This window comes from Ostrea edulis, chromosome 5 (genome assembly GCF_947568905.1).
Source record: "Ostrea edulis chromosome 5, xbOstEdul1.1, whole genome shotgun sequence".
Classification (NCBI taxonomy): Eukaryota; Metazoa; Mollusca; class Bivalvia; order Ostreida; family Ostreidae; genus Ostrea; species Ostrea edulis.
Genome location: NC_079168.1, coordinates 33489107 through 33511026, shown reverse-complemented (window position 1 = coordinate 33511026; position 21920 = coordinate 33489107). Strand labels below are relative to the sequence as shown.

The window sequence follows — 21920 nt, the reverse complement described above, 5'->3', positions numbered from 1 at the left end:
TCGTTATCTTCACCGTTTTAGGAGTTATGGGATTGATCACTGTTCGTTATCTTCACCGTTTTAGGAGTTATGGGATTGATCACTGTTCGTTATCTTCACCTTTTCATACACAAATAACTACAGAAGTGACTCATTGAATGTTTAGAATAATGTTAATTTCATTACATTGTAATGAACTTTAAAAACTACATTGATGAATAAACATTAGAATGTTATTTAGTACATTATTTTTTTTTTTTTATCAGACATTAAACTTTTTATCTCACCCTTTAATTAATAGAAAAAGATTCACTGGTGAGAACTATACTTGCATATCCACGAATTCGGCATACGAACAACCAGGAGCGACCACTCAAAATTATCACCCTCAGACTTATTTTCATTTTATTTTTATGAACAGAAAATATAGCATGCATATATATATATATATAAGAAAAATCAGAACACCAAAAATAATTCAACCGGTTTCATTTTTAATCTTCAAGAGTAACTCTTGAAGATTGGGGAAAAAAACCCGGTTGAGTTATTTTCGGCGTTTTATTTTTTCTTTATTATACATGTGCGGATATTTACTTTTTTGTTGGATTATATATAGTGTGAGTGTGTGTGTGTTCCAACAACACCCGATACCTATAAGTATCGGATCCACAAGGTCAAATACAAGAATTATAACAAGAGTTGTCAAAAGACAACGTAACTCTCTGGGAAGTATGGCTCTACTTCACCAACCCTTTAGTTCAAAAGGTTAAAAAAAAAATTAAAAATAGGTCAAAGTTCAAGGTTACGAGGTCAAAAGTTTTGAAACCATATCAAAGACTTGATCATGGCAGTGGAGGCATCTAAATATAAAATCCTTATCACCCTTAAAAAGGTTCAAAAGATATAGCCAAGGTTAATGTTTTTGAAAAGTCCAAGGTCAATAGTTCTGGTAACAAAAGAAATGTTTTCTAATGAGGCATCTATATTTGAAACATCAAAGCCCTATCACTCTTGGTTCAAAAGATATAGCCAAGGTTAATGTTTTTGAAAAGTAGGTCAAAGTTCATGGTCAATAGTTCTGGTAACAAAAGAAATGTTTTCTAATGAGGCATCCATATCACATAGGCGATAGTAGATGAACGGATCATAGGCTCTAATTTTAATTAGATTGAGATATTTAAAACGTGGAGAGCCTGTGTCCTCCACCTCCTATGTACATGTAATTCTACGACGTGCCTGATTTTGAATTAAAATTTTCTTTAGATGAAAGTGCGGTTTTATTACTGCAGTCACACATCAGATTTTCTTTAAATCAATATTCGGTGATGGTTTTTACACCATATGCGTATTTTCAAAAACAATTGATGAATTTGAGAACTGCAAGTCGATAGAGAAAAAATGTTCTTCTTTAACTGTTTATTTAGGCCTAACGAGATAGGCCTAATATTAACTTTTTCAAAAATGCTCTCGTATTTTATGTGTATGGTTGCTAGTTAACACGTTTCATGAAGTTTTTTCCTTTCAGTTTAAATAACTGAAAGCAAAAGTACTTTCAATACACGGGTATGATCTCCGTCCTTCTAATTCAAGTTGGCGTCGAGCCAGTTGACTTTTTGTGTTCATACAAAGACAAAACATTTTCATGTATAGTGTATGAAATTTGCAGAAGGTTAAAAAATGTGTTAAGACACGCTAAATGCAAAGCTGAAGCCAACGGACTTGTCTGTACCTTTAGGGAGGTTCCGAACTTTGGCCAATCGCAAAGTGTGTCAGTCTGCTCATTAAACCGAGTGCGACACAGCGATGAGAATCGAGATCACTGAACGCACCTAAACGTCAACAAAAATATAGTGCGTAGGGGCTTTATTTCCCGTCAGTAGCTTTGTCATCACAAGTGCAGTTTGATATTCGATACAGTTTAAACCAAGATTGAAAATCATTTAGAATGGTTTTGATTTTCGTGGAAATGATGTTTTGTGTTTAAATTGATTCATCTTGCGTATGAATATTTTCAAAATGGTGGCTACCTTTGCCAAAGTGCGAATGTAAATAAAAAGTAAGACTACTATATTGTATTGGATGTAGTAAAATGTGGAAAGCCATTACAATTTTGTCAGCATGCTTTTACTTTCAGTATGTTAAAAGAGAGCACTCTTCCCATAATGTATATTGCAGTTTCTAAAATTATATGTAAAAAAAAAGTCGTCATTGAACAAGAGAGCATGATATACTGTAAAAATTGACACATCATTGGACTGTCATGCAGTTTGTATTTCACACTATGTATTGTCATCAGCAGATTCAATAAACGGTTTATTACAAAATTATGCAACATCAAAACGGCAATACTTATAAAACTATTGTCAAGGATTTTTTGCCAACCGAATTGCATTAAATTATATGATGCTGAATAGTATTATCATTGTAACCAAAATTTCCTTTCGGAACACGCAGATTTAGTTGCAACATTTGAGTCAGAGATATATACTGTAGTCATTTTCCGAGACCACGATGCAAAGATATATCATGTCAGTGTACTTGAATCACTGGTATCCAGCATAACTATTGATTGTGTATTGTTTAATGCTCCTCTCGAGAATTTTTCACTCATATGAAGACGTCACCATTGCTGGTGTAGGACTGCAAAATTTAGGCCTATGCTCGGTGCTTACGGCCTTTAAACATGGCGGGATCTTTATCGTGCCATATATGCTAGCTGTGACACGGCCTTGGTTTTTGCGGTCTCGACCGAGGACCGCCCCATTTAGTTGTCTCTTATGACAAGCAAGGTGTACTGAGGACCTATTCTAACACGGGTCCCCACATGATAGCTTAGGAATTGAATGATTTTGGGGAAATATAACCACTTAACAATATGACATATTATTGCGATGCATTTTACGTAAATGATCTAAATGTCAGGTTAGACCTCATTATCTGTTTGAATTAATCATCACAACAACACAGTACATAACTTGACATTATGTATATTATTGTATATCATTGGATGACATCAGTTAATCATTTTGTAGTGGTCAGCCGGGTTCGATCGGCGATGGCCAGTTAGCTCAGTTGGTAGAGCACCTGACTAGAGATTCAGGGGGCTCGGGTTCGAATCCCTGTCTGCATTTTCTCCCTTCCTGTTACAATTTATTCAGTAGTAGCTATTATCTTGGGAGAGTAAAATAATTTTAATTTAATTTTAGCCCTCCTCCAATAACAATAAGATTAGATGACGACAGAGCACATGTTCACATTATTTTTACACTTTCCTTGTCATCCAACTAAAAAGAAAGATATATCATTTTTTTCGCTGATGATGACCTTCACCTATAATGAATTGTTGTTAATGTCCATGTCTCCACTGTTCTGTTCTGCTGCCCCACCCTCTTTCCTTTTTCCGGTCTCTCCATACTCTCTCTCCCTTTTTTGTAATGCTAATTAGAAAGATCGACGTACAAAAAAAACTTTTGAATGCTTACATATTCTTTGATTCATACTTGTTCACTTATTAAATTGCTAGAGTTTACAAGTTATTTACAATAGCTTAGGACTACAAGACAAGCATTAGTGTTGAACTTTATGTCATGTGACAGAGAACCTGCTGAAGAGAATAAGTATTTACATGTAGTTACATTTCAAATTTTATTTAGCTTTTAGGATCTGTACATGTGTTCTAAAGAGAATGTAAATATAAGATAACCGTACTAGAGTCGCAATCTAACTGGCATAGGTAATTTTTTAATAAGACAGAGAATGCAGAAGGTAAATTAAACTTCTACTTGGTAGGGATATTCATTGAAGGACTTGGGTAGGGGATTCATTGAAGGACTTGGGTAAGGGGATTCATTGAAGGTAGGGTGATTCATTGAAGGACTTGGGTAGGGATATTCATTGAAGGACTTGGGTAGGGGGTTCATTGAAGGACTTGGGTAGGGATATTCATTGAAGGACTTGGGTAAGGGGATTCATTCAAGGACTTGGGTAGGGGATTCATTCAAGGTAGGGTGATTCATTGAAGGACTTGGGTAAGGGGTTCATTGAAGGACTTGGGTAGGGGGATTCATTGAAGGACTTGGGTAAGTCAGTATTAAAATGAAATATTGTCAGGTGATTGTAAGTCAGATTAATCATATCAGAACTTCTGCTAAAAGATTTACTAGTCCTTCAAAGTCCATGAACTGGTTTACATGGCTTAAGGAGGTATAACATATGCCCATCAAGATTGTCAAGAATGAAAACAATAGGAAATATGAAGTTTTAAGTTTTCCTTTATGAAGCAAAAAATTACAATTTTGGTGGAAATATTGTACAAAAAAAAATAATCAAAATTATTGTTGGATTACAAATGTGTGATCTGTAGAGTGCTTGTCCAATGCTTCAATCCACCGAGTTGACAAGATAAGGGTTAGAATAGTGACAATTTAATGATTCTTTAAAGGAAAAATGTACAGACTTAGTATCAATTTTTTCCTAGTTGAGAAACAGTATGCGGGGTTAGTGTTAACATCAAGTCCTGTATAGCCAAATTAGTATATGTGTAGTTATGTGAAACATTGACTCTAAAGTAATCAGGGTTAGGGTTAGTATGTGTGTAGTTATGTGAAACATTGACACTAAAGGAATCAGGGTTAGGATTAGTATGTGTACAGTTATGTGAAACATTGACACTAAAGGAATCAGGGTTAGGATTAGTATGTGTGTAGTTATGTGAAACATTGACACTAAAGTAATCAGGGTTAGGATTAGTATGTGTGTAGTTATGTGAAACATTGACACTAAAGGAATCAGGGTTAGGATTAGTATGTGTGTAGTTATGTGAAACATTGACACTAAAGTAATCAGGGTTAGGATTAGTATGTGTGTAGTTATGTGAAACATTGACACTAAAGTAATCAGGGTTAGTATGTGTGTAGTTATGTGAAACATTGACTCTAAAGTAATCAGGGTTAGGGTTAGTATGTGTGTAGTTATGTGAAACATTGACACTAAAGGAATCAGGGTTAGGATTAGTATGTGTACAGTTATGTGAAACATTGACACTAAAGGAATCAGGGTTAGGATTAGTATGTGTGTAGTTATGTGAAACATTGACACTAAAGTAATCAGGGTTAGGATTAGTATGTGTGTAGTTATGTGAAACATTGACACTAAAGTAATCAGGGTTAGGATTAGTATGTGTGTAGTTATGTGAAACATTGACACTAAAGTAATCAGGGATAGGATTAGTATGTGTGTAGTTATGTGAAACATTGACACTAAAGTAATCAGGGTTAGTATGTGTGTAGTTATGTGAAACATTGACTCTAAAGTAATCAGGGTTAGGATTAGTATGTGTGTAGTTATGTGAAACATTGACACTAAAGTAATCAGGGTTAGGATTAGTATGTGTGTAGTTATGTGAAACATTGACACTAAAGTAATCAGGGTTAGGATTAGTATGTGTGTAGTTATGTGAAACATTGACACTAAAGTAATCAGGGTTAGGATTAGTATGTGTGTAGTTATGTGAAACATTGACACTAAAGTAATCAGGGTTAGGATTAGTATGTGTGTAGTTATGTGAAACATTGACACTAAAGTAATCAGGGTTAGGATTAGTATGTGTGTAGTTATGTGAAACATTGACACTAAAGTAATCAGGGTTAGTATGTGTGTAGTTATGTGAAACATTGACACTAAAGTAATCAGGGTTAGGATTAGTATGTGTGTAGTTATGTGAAACATTGACTCTAAAGTAATCAGGGTTAGGATTAGTATGTGTGTAGTTATGTGAAACATTGACACTAAAGTAATCAGGGTTAGGATTAGTATGTGTGTAGTTATGTGAAACATTGACACTAAAGTAATCAGGGTTAGGGTTAGTATGTGTGTAGTTATGTGAAACATTGACACTAAAGTAATCAGGGTTAGGATTAGTATGTGTGTAGTTATGTGAAACATTGACACTAAAGTAATCAGGGTTAGGATTAGTATGTGTGTAGTTATGTGAAACATTGACACTAAAGTAATCAGGGTTAGGATTAGTATGTGTGTAGTTATGTGAAACATTGACACTAAAGTAATCAGGGTTAGGATTAGTATATGTGTAGTTATGTGAAACATTGACACTAAAGTAATCAGGGTTAGGATTAGTATGTGTGTAGTTATGTGAAACATTGACACTAAAGTATTCAAACTTGTAGTGTTTTCCACATTCATGTATATATATATTTACGACAAAGTGATGACGTCGTTAATTAGAATCATACTTCAGTATTACTATCCACGCTCCAATAGGAGACACTTATTGTAAGTGTTGGGGTCAGAGCATCATAGTTGTTGTAATACATTAGTTGTGAGGGCTATGCTGATGATATCTTCCTTCTCTCTGTTTTTCTGACACATTTTCCAACGGTGTCACCACCGTTTCATTCACCATTATGCAGGCTTTGTTGTAGTAAGTGGGTTTCTGTTACAAAAGTGTACTTGTACTAATATAAAGTGTATATTGTGTGCTGTTGAAATCTTTCTTTTTAATTTAATTTTTTTGCTGTTAGGCGTGGACAACAGATGCAGATTTTCTTATGTTAATTTAGTGTTGACAACGGATATAGATTATTTGCTGTAAATTAAGTGTGCATGGACAACAATTATAGATTTTTTTAAATGTTAATTAAGTGTGGACAATGGATACCAATTTGTTTATGTTAATTAAATGTGGACAATGGATACAGATTTTTTATGTTGATTTATAATAAGTGTGGACAACAGATGTAGATTTTTTTTATGTTAATTAAGTATGGACAACAGATACAGATTTTTTTATGTTAATTAAGTATGGACAACAAATACAGATTTTTTTTATGTTAATTAAGTGTGGACAATGGATACAGATTTTTTTATGATGATTAAGTATGGACAACAAATACAGATTTTTTTTATGTTAATTAAGTGTGGACAATGGATACAGATTTTTTATGATTTATAATAAGTGTGGACAACAGATGTAGATTTTTTTTATGTTAATTAAGTATGGACAACAGATACAGATTTTTTTATGTTAATTAAGTATGGACAACAAATACAGATTTTTTTTATGTTAATTAAGTGTGGACAATGGATACAGATTTTTTTATGATGATTAAGTATGGACAACAGATGTAGATTTTTTATGTTAATTAAGTACGGACAACAGATGTAGATTTTTTGCTGTTAATTAAATATGGACAGCAGATTTAGATTTTTTGCTGTTAATTAAGTATGGACAACAGATGTAGATTTTCTTTACGTTAGGTGCGAACAACAGATGTAGATTTTTTATGTTAGGTGTGCATGGACATCTTCGTGTTTTCAGACTGATGAGGATTTAGAATTTGTTCAAACCATAACTTTTAGGATGGGGCATCAATAGGGGTCAAATGATTTAGTATGTAGCAAGACTGCATTAACCTTGGTATATATACATTAGATATTTTAAAATGTCTTATTTTTGAAGAAGATTTAGGCAAAGCAATGCACTTGGCCCTTTAAACATATAAGCAACCATCATATAGTATAGACTCTAGTGTGGTTAAATCTAAGCTGGAATAGGGGGGGGGGGGATTTATGAGAAGTTTATGTGATCCATATTGAACTAGATGATTTGTAGAACAGTGATCCCCCCCCACCCCCCACCCCCCGTACTCGTCAATTCAATATCATTTAAGACTAAATTCATTCAAAGATGAACATGACTGGTTTCATCCAAAATGATAATATGTATATATACCAGAAACAAGATGTGACTGATGATTGGCAAAAAAGAGCACTGTGTTCATCCTGTTCAATCTGTGTGTAATAAGTTGATATCCATACTTCTTCCTTGAATGCCAACACAACCCTCCTCTGTCTAGGATATGTACAAGGTTGCTTTGTATTACAATCAATAGCAGCTCGGTTAAGGTCGGTGTTTAAGGTAGTGGTTTGTTATTATTTATGCGCTGTGGACAGGCAGTGTGTGAGTGTCTCCTCTGATGTGACTCATATCAACATGATATAAACTGTTCAGAGGTCAAGGACACTACATGTATAGTACTGTGCAGGTTAGCAACATTTTTTTTAAATGGAGTTTTACAGTGGCCTCCCTTTCATTCAGGTGATCCATGATCTTCTAACATTTAAATCCTAACCTTCATAATTTGTCATTTGCTGGAGCACATCCAGGGGTCTATTAAGTACATGGAAAATTGATTTGAAAAAAAATACTGGTGTTTCACCATCTTGTACATTCGTGTTGTTTTAATTACGTAACATTAATTACAGATGTTAGCTCCTTCATAATACTCGAATCCCTGGGGTGCATCATGGAAAAGCAAAGTTAATGATGACTGTATTGCACAAATATCGTACCAGCATTTAGTGATAACAAAACAATAAGAAAACAATTGATGTACATTTCCTCCTTATTTTTTTTAAAATCAATCAATCAATAGAAAAAAGTGGTGATAATATTTAAAGGGCAGACAGAAATATATGACAGCATCTGGTGTGGAGGGAACAGTTCCATGAATTCAGGTGAATTATAATGATGGAGGATTGAGATGTGTGTGTGTGTAGGTACACAGGATGCATCTCGTCATGAGTTTTAGATTGATTGGTTTTAATGATTATTCAATCTCTGTCTAATAATGAAATATAAATGATATTTTTGATTGAGGAAAGAAGTGCTATTTGTGCTGTGATTTGGTGTTACATTTAGAAATGAAATGTTTTATGCATGTGACACTTGTTGAATGTCTATGGAGGTGTGTACAGTTGGGTATGGTCTCTATGTAAGACTATGTTGTACATGTTAATTGTTGTATAAGGAATTGTCCATAGCGCTGCCTGTTTCCCCTGATGGTGTGATGGACAACTTCTCTGTTGAATGAATTGCCTGTGTATATTACTCCCAACACTAGCATTGATGTATTCAGGAGTGATTCGTAAATAGATAGAATTTAGTTCCCTGTTTTTGAAGTGTTTGTTTTATCTATTTGTGTATTTATTTAGTATTTTTTATTTATTTTGAGGTGAATTACGAGCCACGATGTAGATCTGACACCAGGAATGGATAGAATAGAATTGTCACTACCCAGCAGCTAGTCCACAGATACAAGCTGCGCTTACTGAGGAAGTAGGGGTGCGTATTCAGTACTTACTGAGGAAATAGGGGTGCATATTCAGTACTTACTGAGGAAATAGGGGTGTGTATTGAAATAGGGTGCATATTCAGTACTTACTGAGGAAATAGGGGTGCATATTCAATACTAACTGAGGAAATAGGGGTGCGTATTCAGTACTTACTGAGGAAATAGGGGTGCATATTCAGTACTTACTGAGGAAATGGGGGTGTTTATTGAGTACTTACTGAGGAAATAGAGGTGTGTATTCAGTTCTTACTGAAGAAATAGGGGTGCATATTCAATACTTATTGAGGAAATAGGTGTGTATTCAGTACTTCCTGAGGAAGTAGGGGTGCATATTCAGTACTTACTGAGGAAATAGAGTGTGTATTCAGTACTTACAGAGGAAATACATTTACATATGTATATTTTACATGTTTGGGTGGTATGTGTGAATGGTAAGCACTGCAGATACCAGGGCTTTTTCTAGCTTATTTTTGAGTTTAGGTACCGGACCCATTCCCAATCCAAAAATCACAGATATTTCCCCTATTTTCTATCCTTTTTCCCCAATCAAGTGTGTAAAATTCTGTACATAGAGAGTCAGAAATAATTGACATTGATTTGTATTCCTGTGCACATTATAAAATACTGGAAGTATATAGATGGTAAAAAGGGATAGCGTTTCTTGGAAAACTACGTTTACGCTACATTATACGAGGAACCTCGAGTGGCACAAGTAAACTGCCTTTAATGTGTGATCTTAAAAACATTTGTGATACTTTACTTGTGATAGAAATATTTCCACGCAGTGATTATCTGTATATCGAGCAAAGTGAGAGGTTTGATTTTAATTGTGCTGTCTGTGATAGTGCACCTTGCTAAAACCACTTCCATGACTTTGAACTTTACAATAGCATGTTTTACAGTTGCACAAAGTCTCGACATACATGTATAAGGATCGTGTGAGGTTTTCTACATATTAAAAATAATCTGGAGTGAACGTCAACAATCCTTTGTATAAGTCAGTAGATTACTGATAATGCATTGACAAATGTGATTTATCTGTTAAAAATTCAGGTTTGGGTGATTTATGTTCAAAAATGTTACGTAGAATTGTATTGTTTTTATACCCATTTTTTTTCTGTGTGCCAATATGGTTTATTTCACAGAGTGTGATCCAAATTTCCGGATTTCTGTATCACCATCCTATGATGATGTTACATTACACAAGCGCATGTACTTATACCGTACACGGTGAGATGCGGAGTTTGTTATCTTTACCAGTCTATTAGTCCCGTTCTCGTCAGCGTAACTCCTGAAACCACTCAGAACTTGGCCCCACAGGTGCTGGCACTCCGGGAGAGTTGGGACGCCTCTCTGTCTGGAGGGTTACAATGTGGTAGTGTTAGACACACGGTCTTCCTACTATAGCTCGATCTGGCTAGTGGGTTAACCCTTTAACTGAATCAGTAGAGCACTGGACGTTTGTGTGAGAGGTCCTGGGTTCGATTCTCAGCAGAGGCATACATGTAAATGATTTAAATGATACGGATAATACAATATGATATATTATTCAATATGTAGCTTCTGGTAATGTTAACTTACTTGTAGTTCTGTATATCTTAAAACCTCAGGTTTAAGTTTTTATTAAATCCATCAGCACCCTTTTCTAACATGATTTATATTCTAAAGGAAATATTCAGTATTGCTTATTGATTCTTTGAATTCAGTTTAAACATTTTTGTGTTGAGATGAAGATTATTCTTGCACATTATGTACATATAAACTTCAATTTGCCATGATGTAAGCCCCTGTATCTCTGTATGATACATTCAGTGAATAAAAAATACACATACGGTATCTCATGTTTCCAGAATCTGAAAATTGTGTCCTGATGGGAGTAAAAAAAATATTCTGGATCCCCTCACTAAGACCAATTAAACTTTAAAATGATAAAAAAAGCAATTCTGAAGGAAACTGAGCACGGGATTAGTCGCACATCAATGATAAGCGGATCAGGGCCTTGTGTTTGTTTAGTACCAGTGGCTGTTTTAAATTATTGGCCTAATACAGTCAAAAATTGCATTGAATGTGCTGCTTGTAAATGAATTAGTTCCAGGGATTTAATATGTTTAGATCATAGCTCCTTTCTCTTCCATAGCTCCAGTATAATGATTCAGGGTTGAAAATTCAAAGGATGCAACATGATCTGGCTGTTGCTAACAGGTTGGCTGATTAATTGTGGTAATTGGTCGCTTGATTAAGGTTGAATATTGGTCTGATAACAGTGGTTGCAGTTTGTCTCCAATATTTTTTTTTCACTGTTGTCTAGAAGTATATGTTGGTAAAACGTTTCTGGAGTACCAAGAGATTTGGTGCCGAACGAAGCAAGGGACTAAATTGAGTGGTGAGGGAAAAGTTTAATGACGTACTTACATGTAGTACAATATGTTTCACATGAGTACTTAAACTCTTTGTGGTTTCTATTTAATTTATTTTAACCCTTCCATATTTTTTATCCTTAATTAAGATCATCAATATTTATCTTCATTGGTGCAATTTTATTTTTACTGGATTTAATGTTTAATATCCTTGAGGGGAATTTACCTGTATTTAACAGCCAAGTGAGGGTGCACAGCGAGTAGTTTTCAAGTATATGTTGGTAAATTTTTCTTGAGTATGAAGAGATTTGGTGCCGAGCAAAGCAAGGAACTAAATGGAGTGGTGAGGGAAAAGCTTAATGATGTACTTAGTACATGTTTCACATGAGTACTTAAACTCTTTGTGGTTTCTAAAATTTATTTTAACCCTTCCATATTTTTTATCCTTAATTAAGATCATCAGTATTTATCTTGATTGGTGCAATTTTGTTTTGACTGGATTTAATGTTAAATATCTTCGAGGGGAATTTACCTGTATTTAACAGCCAAGTGAGGGTGCACAGCGAGTAGTTTTCAAGTATATGTTGGTAAATTTTTCTTGGGTATGAAGAGATTTGGTGCCGAGCAAAGCAAGGGACTAAATCGAGTGGTGAGGGAAAAGTTTAATGATGTACTTAGTACCTGTTTCACATGAGTACTTAAACTCTTTGTAGTCTCTGTTTAATATAACCCTTCTGTATTTTTTATCCTTTAATCAATATCATCAGTATTTATCTTGATTGGTGCAATTTTATAATGGTTGCATGGGTTTTATAATTAGTGCCCTCAAGGGTAGTTTACCCATACATGTATTAACAGCCAGGTGAGGGTGCACAGTGAGTAGTTTTCGAGGATAATTAACGTTTTTTCTACACATTCAAAATATTCTCATCCATGTTTCAAGAGTGCCTGCAATGTCTTCTCAAATGGTTTTAAGTTAAGAACGTACTAATACAGTAATACTATTCTTTTGGACATTTTTGGGCACGATAGAAAAGACTTCCTTGTGTTTTCTAGACATCATTTCTGAAAATGAAAACAGAAAAATGTGGATAATCTGGGTAACCAACAAAAATGGATCTATTCAGACGTGCTGAGAGAGCTAGTGATCAGATATAAAGCTGTCGATCCCTGTCTTAAATTTGTTTAAAATGAAGAGTTATATTACTGTTTCTCTTGGTTGCCCAAACCACCCAACCTTTTGTTTTTTCTTTGATATTCAATGTTCCATTACAATTTGGTTGTTCAGAAAGTGTGATGTCCTTCCTTGATCATTGATAATTATTGTTTTGATAATTTTAAATACAATGGCATATAGTTACCCAACCATGAGACTTGGACTTCGGGGGTGGGTGGGTTACCGAGTGATTTGGTTCGGGCGTGAAACATGTACTAAAGAAGCGATAATTGTATTATTAAGTCATGTTACGAAGATATATTGTCACATAATGATGAATGGGTTGTAAATATTAAAAAGGAATTAAGTAGTTTGGGATTAAATTATATGTTTGAAAGTGGTATGCCTGATAAAGTTATATATTCTATTATTGAACAAAGACTATTGATACTACAAAACAACAGATATTTAATGATATTTGTAAAATGTCTAAAGGTTTCTTATATCAACACCTCATTGACACTTTCTATATTAAATATTACCTGTGCAAACCTATCGATAGCAAGTATAAGAAATATTTAACTAAATTCAGAACTTCATCTCATAATCTAAATATTAAAAAAGGAAGACATTATAGCATATATTGCAAAAAACAATAGGTTTTGTGAAAAATGTAGCTTGTCTGTTGTAGAAGACAAATTCCATTTCATTCTTCAATGTCCATGCATTCTCTACTGAACTGAGATCAAAATATATAAAAAGATATTATTATAAAAGACCAAGCACTTTCAAACTGGTTCAATTACTAAGTGTTCAAAATGTCAAAGAATTGACTAATTTAGGTAAATACTTGTATTTACCATGTTTAAAAAGAGATGCTTAATTTAGCTTTTGTTCTATTTATGTATACTTTCCTGTGTGATGTCTGTATATACCATATTTATGTTATTCTGTTTCTGATGAGCCATTCGGCTCAAGGATAATAAAGAACTTGAACTTAAATCTTGTTTTTACTCAGAAGATAATCATTATGTGAATGTGATTTTAGATGCTGTGTCTGTTTGATAAGTTGCTTTGATCTGTAGGCTTGTAGAAAATTTTCATTATCATGAGAATTGGGTGAACAAAGAAATGAGCAATTTGAATTTAGTTCAATTTTTCTTCACAGGAAGAATGGATGACAGGAGAGTTGCTGACTACTTTGTTGTAGCGGGGTTACCAGACAACCCCCTCCCCCTGGAAGAGTTCTCAAATGAGGCTGCTATCAAGCCTACCTACAAGCAGGACCCCATCACCGATATTGCTGTCATCGACAAGACCCTGGGAGAAAAGGTCCCCAAAGGTTACACCTGCTTAGAGAGGACACAATCCAACTACCTGGCAGACTTAAATCATGGGAGCATCAGATGTCACGAGATGTTTCTTTGTTATCGGAGAGGAAGGGATAAACCGCCACTCACTGATGTCGGGTAAGATATTCTTCTGAATCTGTGGTATATACCACTGACTGATGTGGAGTAAGGTATTCTCTGTGGTATGTACCACTCACTAATGTGGAGTAAGGTATTCTCTGTGGTGTGTACCACTCACTGATGTGGAGTAAGGTATTCTCTGTGGTGTGTACCACTCACTGATGTGGAGTAAGGTATTCTCTGTGATATGTACCACTCACTGATGTGGAGTAAGGTATTATCTGTGGTATATACCACTGACTGATGTGGAGTAAGGTATTCTCTGTGTTATGTACCACTCACTGATGTGGAGTAAGGTATTCTCTGTAGTATATACCACTGACTGATGTGGAGTAAGGTATTCTCTGTGTTGTGTACCACTCACTGATGTGGAGTAAGATATTCTCTGTGGTATATACCACTCACTGATGTGGAGTAAGGTATTCTCTGTGGTATGTACCATTCACTGATGTGGGGAAGTGCATCAGTCTAGTTAAGATACAACATATTGTTAGAATTATATGTAGATTTAAAAATTCTGTGAAATTCAAGTTGCCATCTTCTGTGTAATGCTGCATAATGCACTTTTATGCCACCATGATTTGAGATTCAGTTTGTGGTCTGTCTGTTTGTCTGTAAAAAATTTAACCTTGTCCATAATTTTTGAATGCTTAGTGATGGGGCTTTCATATTTCATATGTGTATCTCTTGTGACAAGACTTTTTAGCTCACGTGAGCTAAAAGCTAAAAGCTCAAGTGAGCTTTTCTGATCACCCGTATTCCGGCGTCCGTCCGTCTGTCTGTCCGTCTGTCTGTCTGTAAACTTTTAACAATTTTGACTTCTTCTCAAAAACCACAGGGCCAATTTCAACCAAAGTTGGCTCAAAGCATCCTTAGGTGAAGGGAATTCTAAATTGTTAAAATAAAGGGCCAGGGGAGATAATCAAGAAAAGGTAAAAATAGAGTAGGGTCATTAAAAAATCTTCTTCTCAAGAACCACTAGGCCAGAAAAGATTAAATTTATAGATAAGCTTTATTAGGTAGTGCAGATTCTAAATTGTTAAAATCCTGGCCCCCGGGGGTCGGATGGGGCCACAATAGGGGATCAAAGTTTTACATACAAATATATAGGAAAAATCTTCAAAAATCTTCTTCTCAAGAACCACTGAGCCAGAAAAGCTGAGATTTATATGAAAGCTTCCTGATATAGTGCAGATTCTAAATTGTTAAAATCCTGGCCCCCGAGGGTCGGATGGAGCCACAATAGGGGATCAAAGTTTTACATACAAATATATAGGAAAAAATCTTTAAAAATCTTCTTCTCAAGAACCACTGAGCCGGAAAAGCTGATATTTATATGAAAGCTTCCTGATATAGTGCAGATTCTAAATTGTTAAAATCCTGGCCCCTGGGGGTCGGATGGGGCCACAATAGGAGATCAAAGTTTTATATACAAATATATAGGAAAAATCTTTAAAAATCTTCTTCTCAAGAACCACTGAGCCAGAAAAGCTGATATTTACATGAAAGCTTTCTGACATAGTGCAGATTCAAATTTGTTAAAATCCTGGCCCCCGGGGGTCGGATGGGGCCACAAGGGGGATCAAAGTCTTACATACAAATATATAGGGAAAATCTTTAAAAATCTTCTTCTCCAGAACCACTGAGCCAGAAAAGCTGATATTTACATGAGAGCTTCCTGATATAGTGCAGATTCTAAATTGTTAAAATCCTGGCCCCCGAGGGTCGGATGGAGCCACAATAGGGGATCAAAGTTTTACATACAAATATATAGGAACAAATCTTTAAAAATCTTCTTCTCAAGAACCACTGAGCCAGAAAAGCTGAGATTTACATGAAAGCTTTCTGACATAGTGCAGATTCAAGTTTGTTAAAATCCTGGCCCCCGGGGGGTCGGATGGGGCCACAATAGGGGATCAAAGTTTTACATACAAATATATAGGGAAAATCTTTAAAAATCTTCTTCTCAAGAACCACTGAGCCAGAAAAGCTGATATTTACATGAAGGCTTTCTGACAATGCAGATTCAAGTTTGTTAAAATCCTGGCCCCCGGGGGGTCGGATGGGGCCACAATAGGGGATCAAAGTTTTACATACAAATATATAGGGAAAATCTTTAAAAATCTTCTTCTCAAGAACCACTGAGCCAGAAAAGCTGATATTTACATGAAAGCTTTCTGACATAGTGCAGATTCAAGTTTGTTCAAATCATGGCCCCTGGGGTAGGATGGGGCCACAAGGGGGGGATCGAAGTTTTACATACAAATATATTGGAAAAATCTTTAAAAATCTTCTTCTCAAGAACCATTGGGCCAAAGAAGTTCACATTTACATGAAAGCTTTCTGACATAGTGTAGATTCAAGTTTGCAAAAACCATGGCCTCCAGGGATAGGTTGGGGCCATAATAGGGACTACGGTTTTACATGCAAATATATATGGAAAGTCTTCTGATATGGACCAAGGTGACTCAGGTGAGCGATGTGGCCCATGGGCCTCTTGTTTTTTTGGAATTTTTTGACCTTTTAACTTCAACTTGGAATTTGACGAACTTTTGAAAAACTTTTAACCTTAGCCAGAACTTTTGAATGGTGAGGATGGGGTTTCATATTTCAATTGTGTATCCTTTTTAGCTCACCTGAGCTGAAAGCTCAAGTGAGCTTTTCTGATCGGCTGTTGTCCGTCGTCTGTCTGTCCATCCATCCGTCTGTCCGTCTGTCTATAAACTTTTTACATTTTTGACTTCTTCTCCAGAACCACTAGGCCAATTTCAACTAAACTTAGTCAAAAGCATCCTTGGGTGAAGGGCTTTCAAATTTGTTCAATTGAAGGGCCATGTCCCTTTCAAAGGGAAGATAATCACAAAAATGCAAAAATAGGGTGGGGTCATTTAAAAATCTTCTTCTCAAAAACCACTGAGCCAGAAAAGCTGATATTTACATGAAAGCTTTCTGACATAGTACAGATTCAAGTTTGATAAAATCATGTCCCCCGGGGGTATGATGGGGCCACAATAGGGGATCAAAATTTTACATACAGATATATAGGGAAAATCATTAAAAATCTTCTTCTGAAAATTCACGGGGCCAGAATAATTTACATTCACATGAAAGCTTCCTGACATAGTCCAGATTCAATGTTGGAAAAAATCATGCCCCCCCCCCCCCCCCCCCCCCCCCGGGAGTAGGTTGGGCCCACAATAGGGATCAAAGTTTTACATGCGAATATGTAGGAAAATATTTAAATATGAGCCAAGGTGACTCAGGTGAGCGATGTGGCCCATGGGCCTCTTGTTGATAAGACTTTTCTTTTGGTGTCAAAATTTTCGTTCTCATGAGGTTGACTTGGGAGTATGACCTACTTTTGAAACACTTTAATAACCTCCGCCATAGCATTTACATGATTAATGATATGGCATCCATTGTTCACATGTGTATTCCTTGTGACAAGACCTTTCTTTGGGTACCAGAATTACTTTGCTATTATACGGGGCTATCTATGTTTCACAAATACATCTCGTTCTTAAGAGTGCTGTATGAGGGAAAGGAACGGCTGATGTCAGAGTGCGAGATTGTCCATACGACCCCATGGGGAAGTCCTGCTAATGTGAACAATGGCAGCAATGGGAGGATATATATAACATATCGTCGAGCACGAGAAACAGCAGCCAGCGACACCCTTGCAGTTGTCGATGTCGTCATTATATTGCAGAATAAGGTATTATTCAAGCTCATCAACAAATGTAATGGACGTGTTTGGAGAAGTTGTGATTAAATTGTATCAACGCAGAAAAATAGAATCATTAAGAGAGATTTGTAAAATGTTGTATTACAGAACGAGACTGCTCCGCATGCTTATCACAAGATTGAGAAAAATTTAAACCGAGGAATGGTGAGATATATCTCCTATTATGTTGAACATTGTGCTAGTGTTTCTGATGGCCTTCAACAGTCGTCGCTTTGACGTGTAGAGTGTTTGAATATCATTTTTGAATCAATGTTAATAGGTGGGATCTGACGTCTTCTTGTGCTACAAGAAGGCCATGGTGAAGGCAGATATCCTGGCTTACAAACCAGGTGGGTATGAGTCTTCGTCTGTAATTTGAAGATCTTCTCTGGATTTATTGCACGTGACAATCCAAATCTACACAAATCAGCTTTCATGATGCTTTTCTGTAAACACAATTCGCTACAATGATGATTGGTAATTAGAATTTTCTTACAGAATTATTTTGCACCTTACAGGGAATTATGTTGATTTGTTATATTCCTGGAATTCTGTTAAATGGCATCTTTACTAGTTATAAAGAGTGTTTTAATAACGTTATATCATCGATCAGGACTAAGTGGCACAAAACTTAGTTAGGTTTAACTGATCGTCAACATCTAGGTAACACTAATGAATGAGAGTTAATGGCAAGTTGACCGTCAGTTAAAGTTAGCTAACCTTTTGTACAACTGTTCTCTGTCCAATACACATTTATGTAAAAGAAGGGTTGAGTTCAAAGTGCATGAGCGTTAACTCAAATATTGACTTTTTTAAAATTGTAGGATTAATACAGAGGTACCCTGAGGAAGACTATGAGAATTTTCCATTGCCCCCTGAGGTGCCCCAGTTTTGTCTTCCCATGGGATCTTCAATAGAATGTTGGTCAGCCAAAGCCCAGCACCCTCTGCCTGTCTTCTCTACATTTGTCTTAACCCTAGCTAATAATGAAAAGGTTTGCTATGAATCTAGATTAGAATATTGTTTGTTTCCTCTTTCTGTTCAATCAGTTTAATCTATGGGCCGGTAGATAGAAACTTACTTCAATTGGAGGGGGAGGGGCAAAATATAAGATAGTGATATTCAATATGCAAATGATTGTTACCAAGTTTGTGAATCTCAGAATAAGTTTTGCACTTCAAAATATGTAATTTGGAATATGATCTTGTTTTTTTTTTTTTTACTACCATGATTTCAGCATATTTTTACAGATTTTGACATGTCTTAAGACATTTTATGGTCCTGTCGAGGCCTACATGATATAATTTTCTTCTTAAAGTCAGGGCTTACAATTGAAGCTAACTTTTTATGTCACCAGTCCAGCTGGACTGATGAGGTATAATTTCAACCAGTCCGCAGAAAAATTTACCAGTCCAACAGAGTTTTCCAGAAATAATTAAATATATTTCGTTGATGTTATTAAAATGAAATTTAACTCATTATGCCTCAGACAATATTGTAACACTTAAATGTGGGATATATATTTATGAATCAGATTCGTCTGATAGATCTACAGATCGAAGCATGCCAAATGTGTATAAAATTTCATATTAAATATATTTTCCAAAATGATGCTTTAGAAAATAACCAGTCCCACAGGCTGACTAAAACAAATGTCAATCAGTCCGCCAGACTTAACAAGTCACAGACTGACGGGCATATGTTAATTTCGACCACTGACCTTAAGGTAGCTCCACCCTCGTGTGACATAGGTTTTTGCAAAATCTTTATTTTATTAAAATTTGTGCATGATAGAAATATATCTTTAGGAGGAATTTTATTCACTGGGTATTGTAATAAATCTGGTAAACAATTTGATATTGAAAAGGTTTTTATTTTCTATGTAATCACTTTAGGGGTGAAACGATGCATCGCGATACGGCAGAATCGCGATGTAGAGGTCTCGATTCGATGTTTGATTTATTCCGGGTCTGTTTCGGTTCTAGAATCATAGCATACATTGTTTTTGATAACACGGTTTCTGATTGCCCAATGGAATTGAAAATTGCCCAATCAACGTACGAGTAAACTTTGCTGTACCAAAATGGACACAGTCGAGTTGAAAAACGCACCCCCAATGTATAAATCCTGGGTATGGTGACAGTTCGGCTTTAGGACAAATGATAAGAGTGTTGCTTTATGTTAAACGCTTTTATATTATGTAGAATTTATTTGCAGAGAGCAATAAATACAATAAACATAAAAAATCTGGAGACTAAAGTATCGAATCGAATCGAGATGGTACTGTATCGTTTCACCCCTAAATCACTTATATAATTTATATTACAAAAATGTTGTCAAGGGCAATAACTCCTATTAGTGATGAAACGATTGTCGCCGACAATCGATTGTCGATCGTTTTTGGCTCTTTGATTACGATTATCGATTCTATTTTTCATAATCGATTGTCGCCTGTACATTAATCAATATCTAATCCGAGATTCATCTGACTGTTAATCCCGCTTTTATATTGAGACATGTGCTGGGGAGAGTCGGAGTGGACTCCACATTGAAAAGTGGGAATTCAGTGACACCAGCTAGTGTTTGCTGCACATGTCCATAAAACTAAATAGAAATAACCCCCAAAATAATAAACATTTATCAAGTACATGTAAATACCGATTATATCGATCATTGATCGATACAGTTCTGATTATGACCAATTATCGATTGTGACATTTCTCCGATTTTTCAACACTAACTCCTATGCTGGTATTTCTCTATTGTATGTTTATTATGCAGTGATTTCCTTGATATCCACAATTACTTCATTTATATTTATAAATCAGCAGTTTTTTGAAACTGTTGAAATTAAAATTCTCTCATTTCAACCAGTTTTTATGAATTTGTATCATGCATTTAATGAAAATGTGATTTTCTGGTGTTGATATAAAATTTTGATTTTGTATGTCTGACATTTTGAAAAATCTGACAACATATATATTTTTTTCGGTTATTGATGAAGTTTACCTATATTAAGCAGAAATCAATACAACTTTTTTTTACTTTGAACTCATTAATTTTGATAAGTCCCATGAGGGTGTAGCTACACTGTACCTTAACACTAAATCAGCAGTGTGCAATGAAGTTTTCTAGTTCATTAATTATGGATGGTTTTACATTGCAATAGTTTGAATAATAGATTTCTGTTCACATCCAGATGAAATGTTTAATTGGTCATTTGTTTTTCTAGGTTTACGGAGCAGCAGTGACTTTCTATGAGGAATTTGAGGAAGAAAAACTTACGGATTTACAAATGAGACATTTAGGATTAAAAAATAAACATATTCGAGAACAATATAGAATTCTTAAAACTGTACATTCCAATAAGAGTATATGCCTGCTCTCCCACTGGCCATTCTTTGATGCATTTAGGAAGTTCTTGACTTACTTATATAGGATTTCAATAACAGGGCCACACCCTGTCCCTATTGAAAGGTTAGTACAAAATTTTGAATTTGTTATTTTATTGAGACAAATTATGAATTACAATTTATAGTATTTAATGGCAAATAACCCCCCCCTCCCGCCCCGATGGTTAATATTATGTAATGACCCCCCCCCCCCCCCCCCCACTAGCACATTTGTAATTGTTAAAATGCACACTTTGCTTTGATTGATCATTTTTGATGTAAATTAAAGAGAGGCATATAAAAAGTTGCACTTACTGTGGTTTCATTAAGTTTTGCTGAATACCAGTTGCCTGAGAATTTGTGATTGCTAAACCACAAAATCTAGTGGTCATGAATACAATTTTTCACTTACAAAGGAAAACCTTAGTGTTTTTTTTTTTGTTTTTTTTTTTTACAAATAAAACAATCAAGAAAACTGTTATCTTTGACATTTCCACAAAATAAAAAAAAACCCGCAGTATTTGCTCTGTTTTATAAGATGTATTCATCAATTGTAGGCATATATCTCATTTTATGTTTGATGTTCCATATCCCTCGCCACAAAGACCAAGAATTCTTGTCCAGGTACTGTAATGTAAACATGTGGTGTATTGACTGTCATGAGTAGAATATTCCATTCTATATGATA

At 35.3% G+C, this 21920-nt stretch overlaps 1 protein-coding gene across 4 annotated transcripts in view; it reads left to right on the top strand.

Annotated features, from left to right (window-relative positions):
• The first annotated feature begins 1786 nt into the window (after positions 1-1786).
• LOC125649148 (C-myc promoter-binding protein-like) overlaps positions 1787-21920 on the top strand; it is a 57665-nt gene continuing 37531 nt past the window's right edge. The window contains exons 1-9 of one of the 4 annotated variants that reach the window (XM_056165844.1): positions 1787-2035; positions 9012-9121; positions 13813-14113; positions 17642-17831; positions 17949-18005; positions 18121-18190; positions 18665-18834; positions 21073-21317; positions 21790-21856. In XM_056165844.1, coding sequence (XP_056021819.1) covers positions 13818-14113; positions 17642-17831; positions 17949-18005; positions 18121-18190; positions 18665-18834; positions 21073-21317; positions 21790-21856 — 1095 coding nt within the window. In that variant the 5' untranslated portion in view covers positions 1787-2035; positions 9012-9121; positions 13813-13817. Of the gene's footprint in view, positions 2036-6078; positions 6419-9011; positions 9122-9448; positions 9457-13812; positions 14114-17641; positions 17832-17948; positions 18006-18120; positions 18191-18664; positions 18835-21072; positions 21318-21789; positions 21857-21920 lie in introns of those variants that run through there. The other 3 variants (XM_056165842.1, XM_056165841.1, XM_056165843.1) reach the window with 3 other exon arrangements.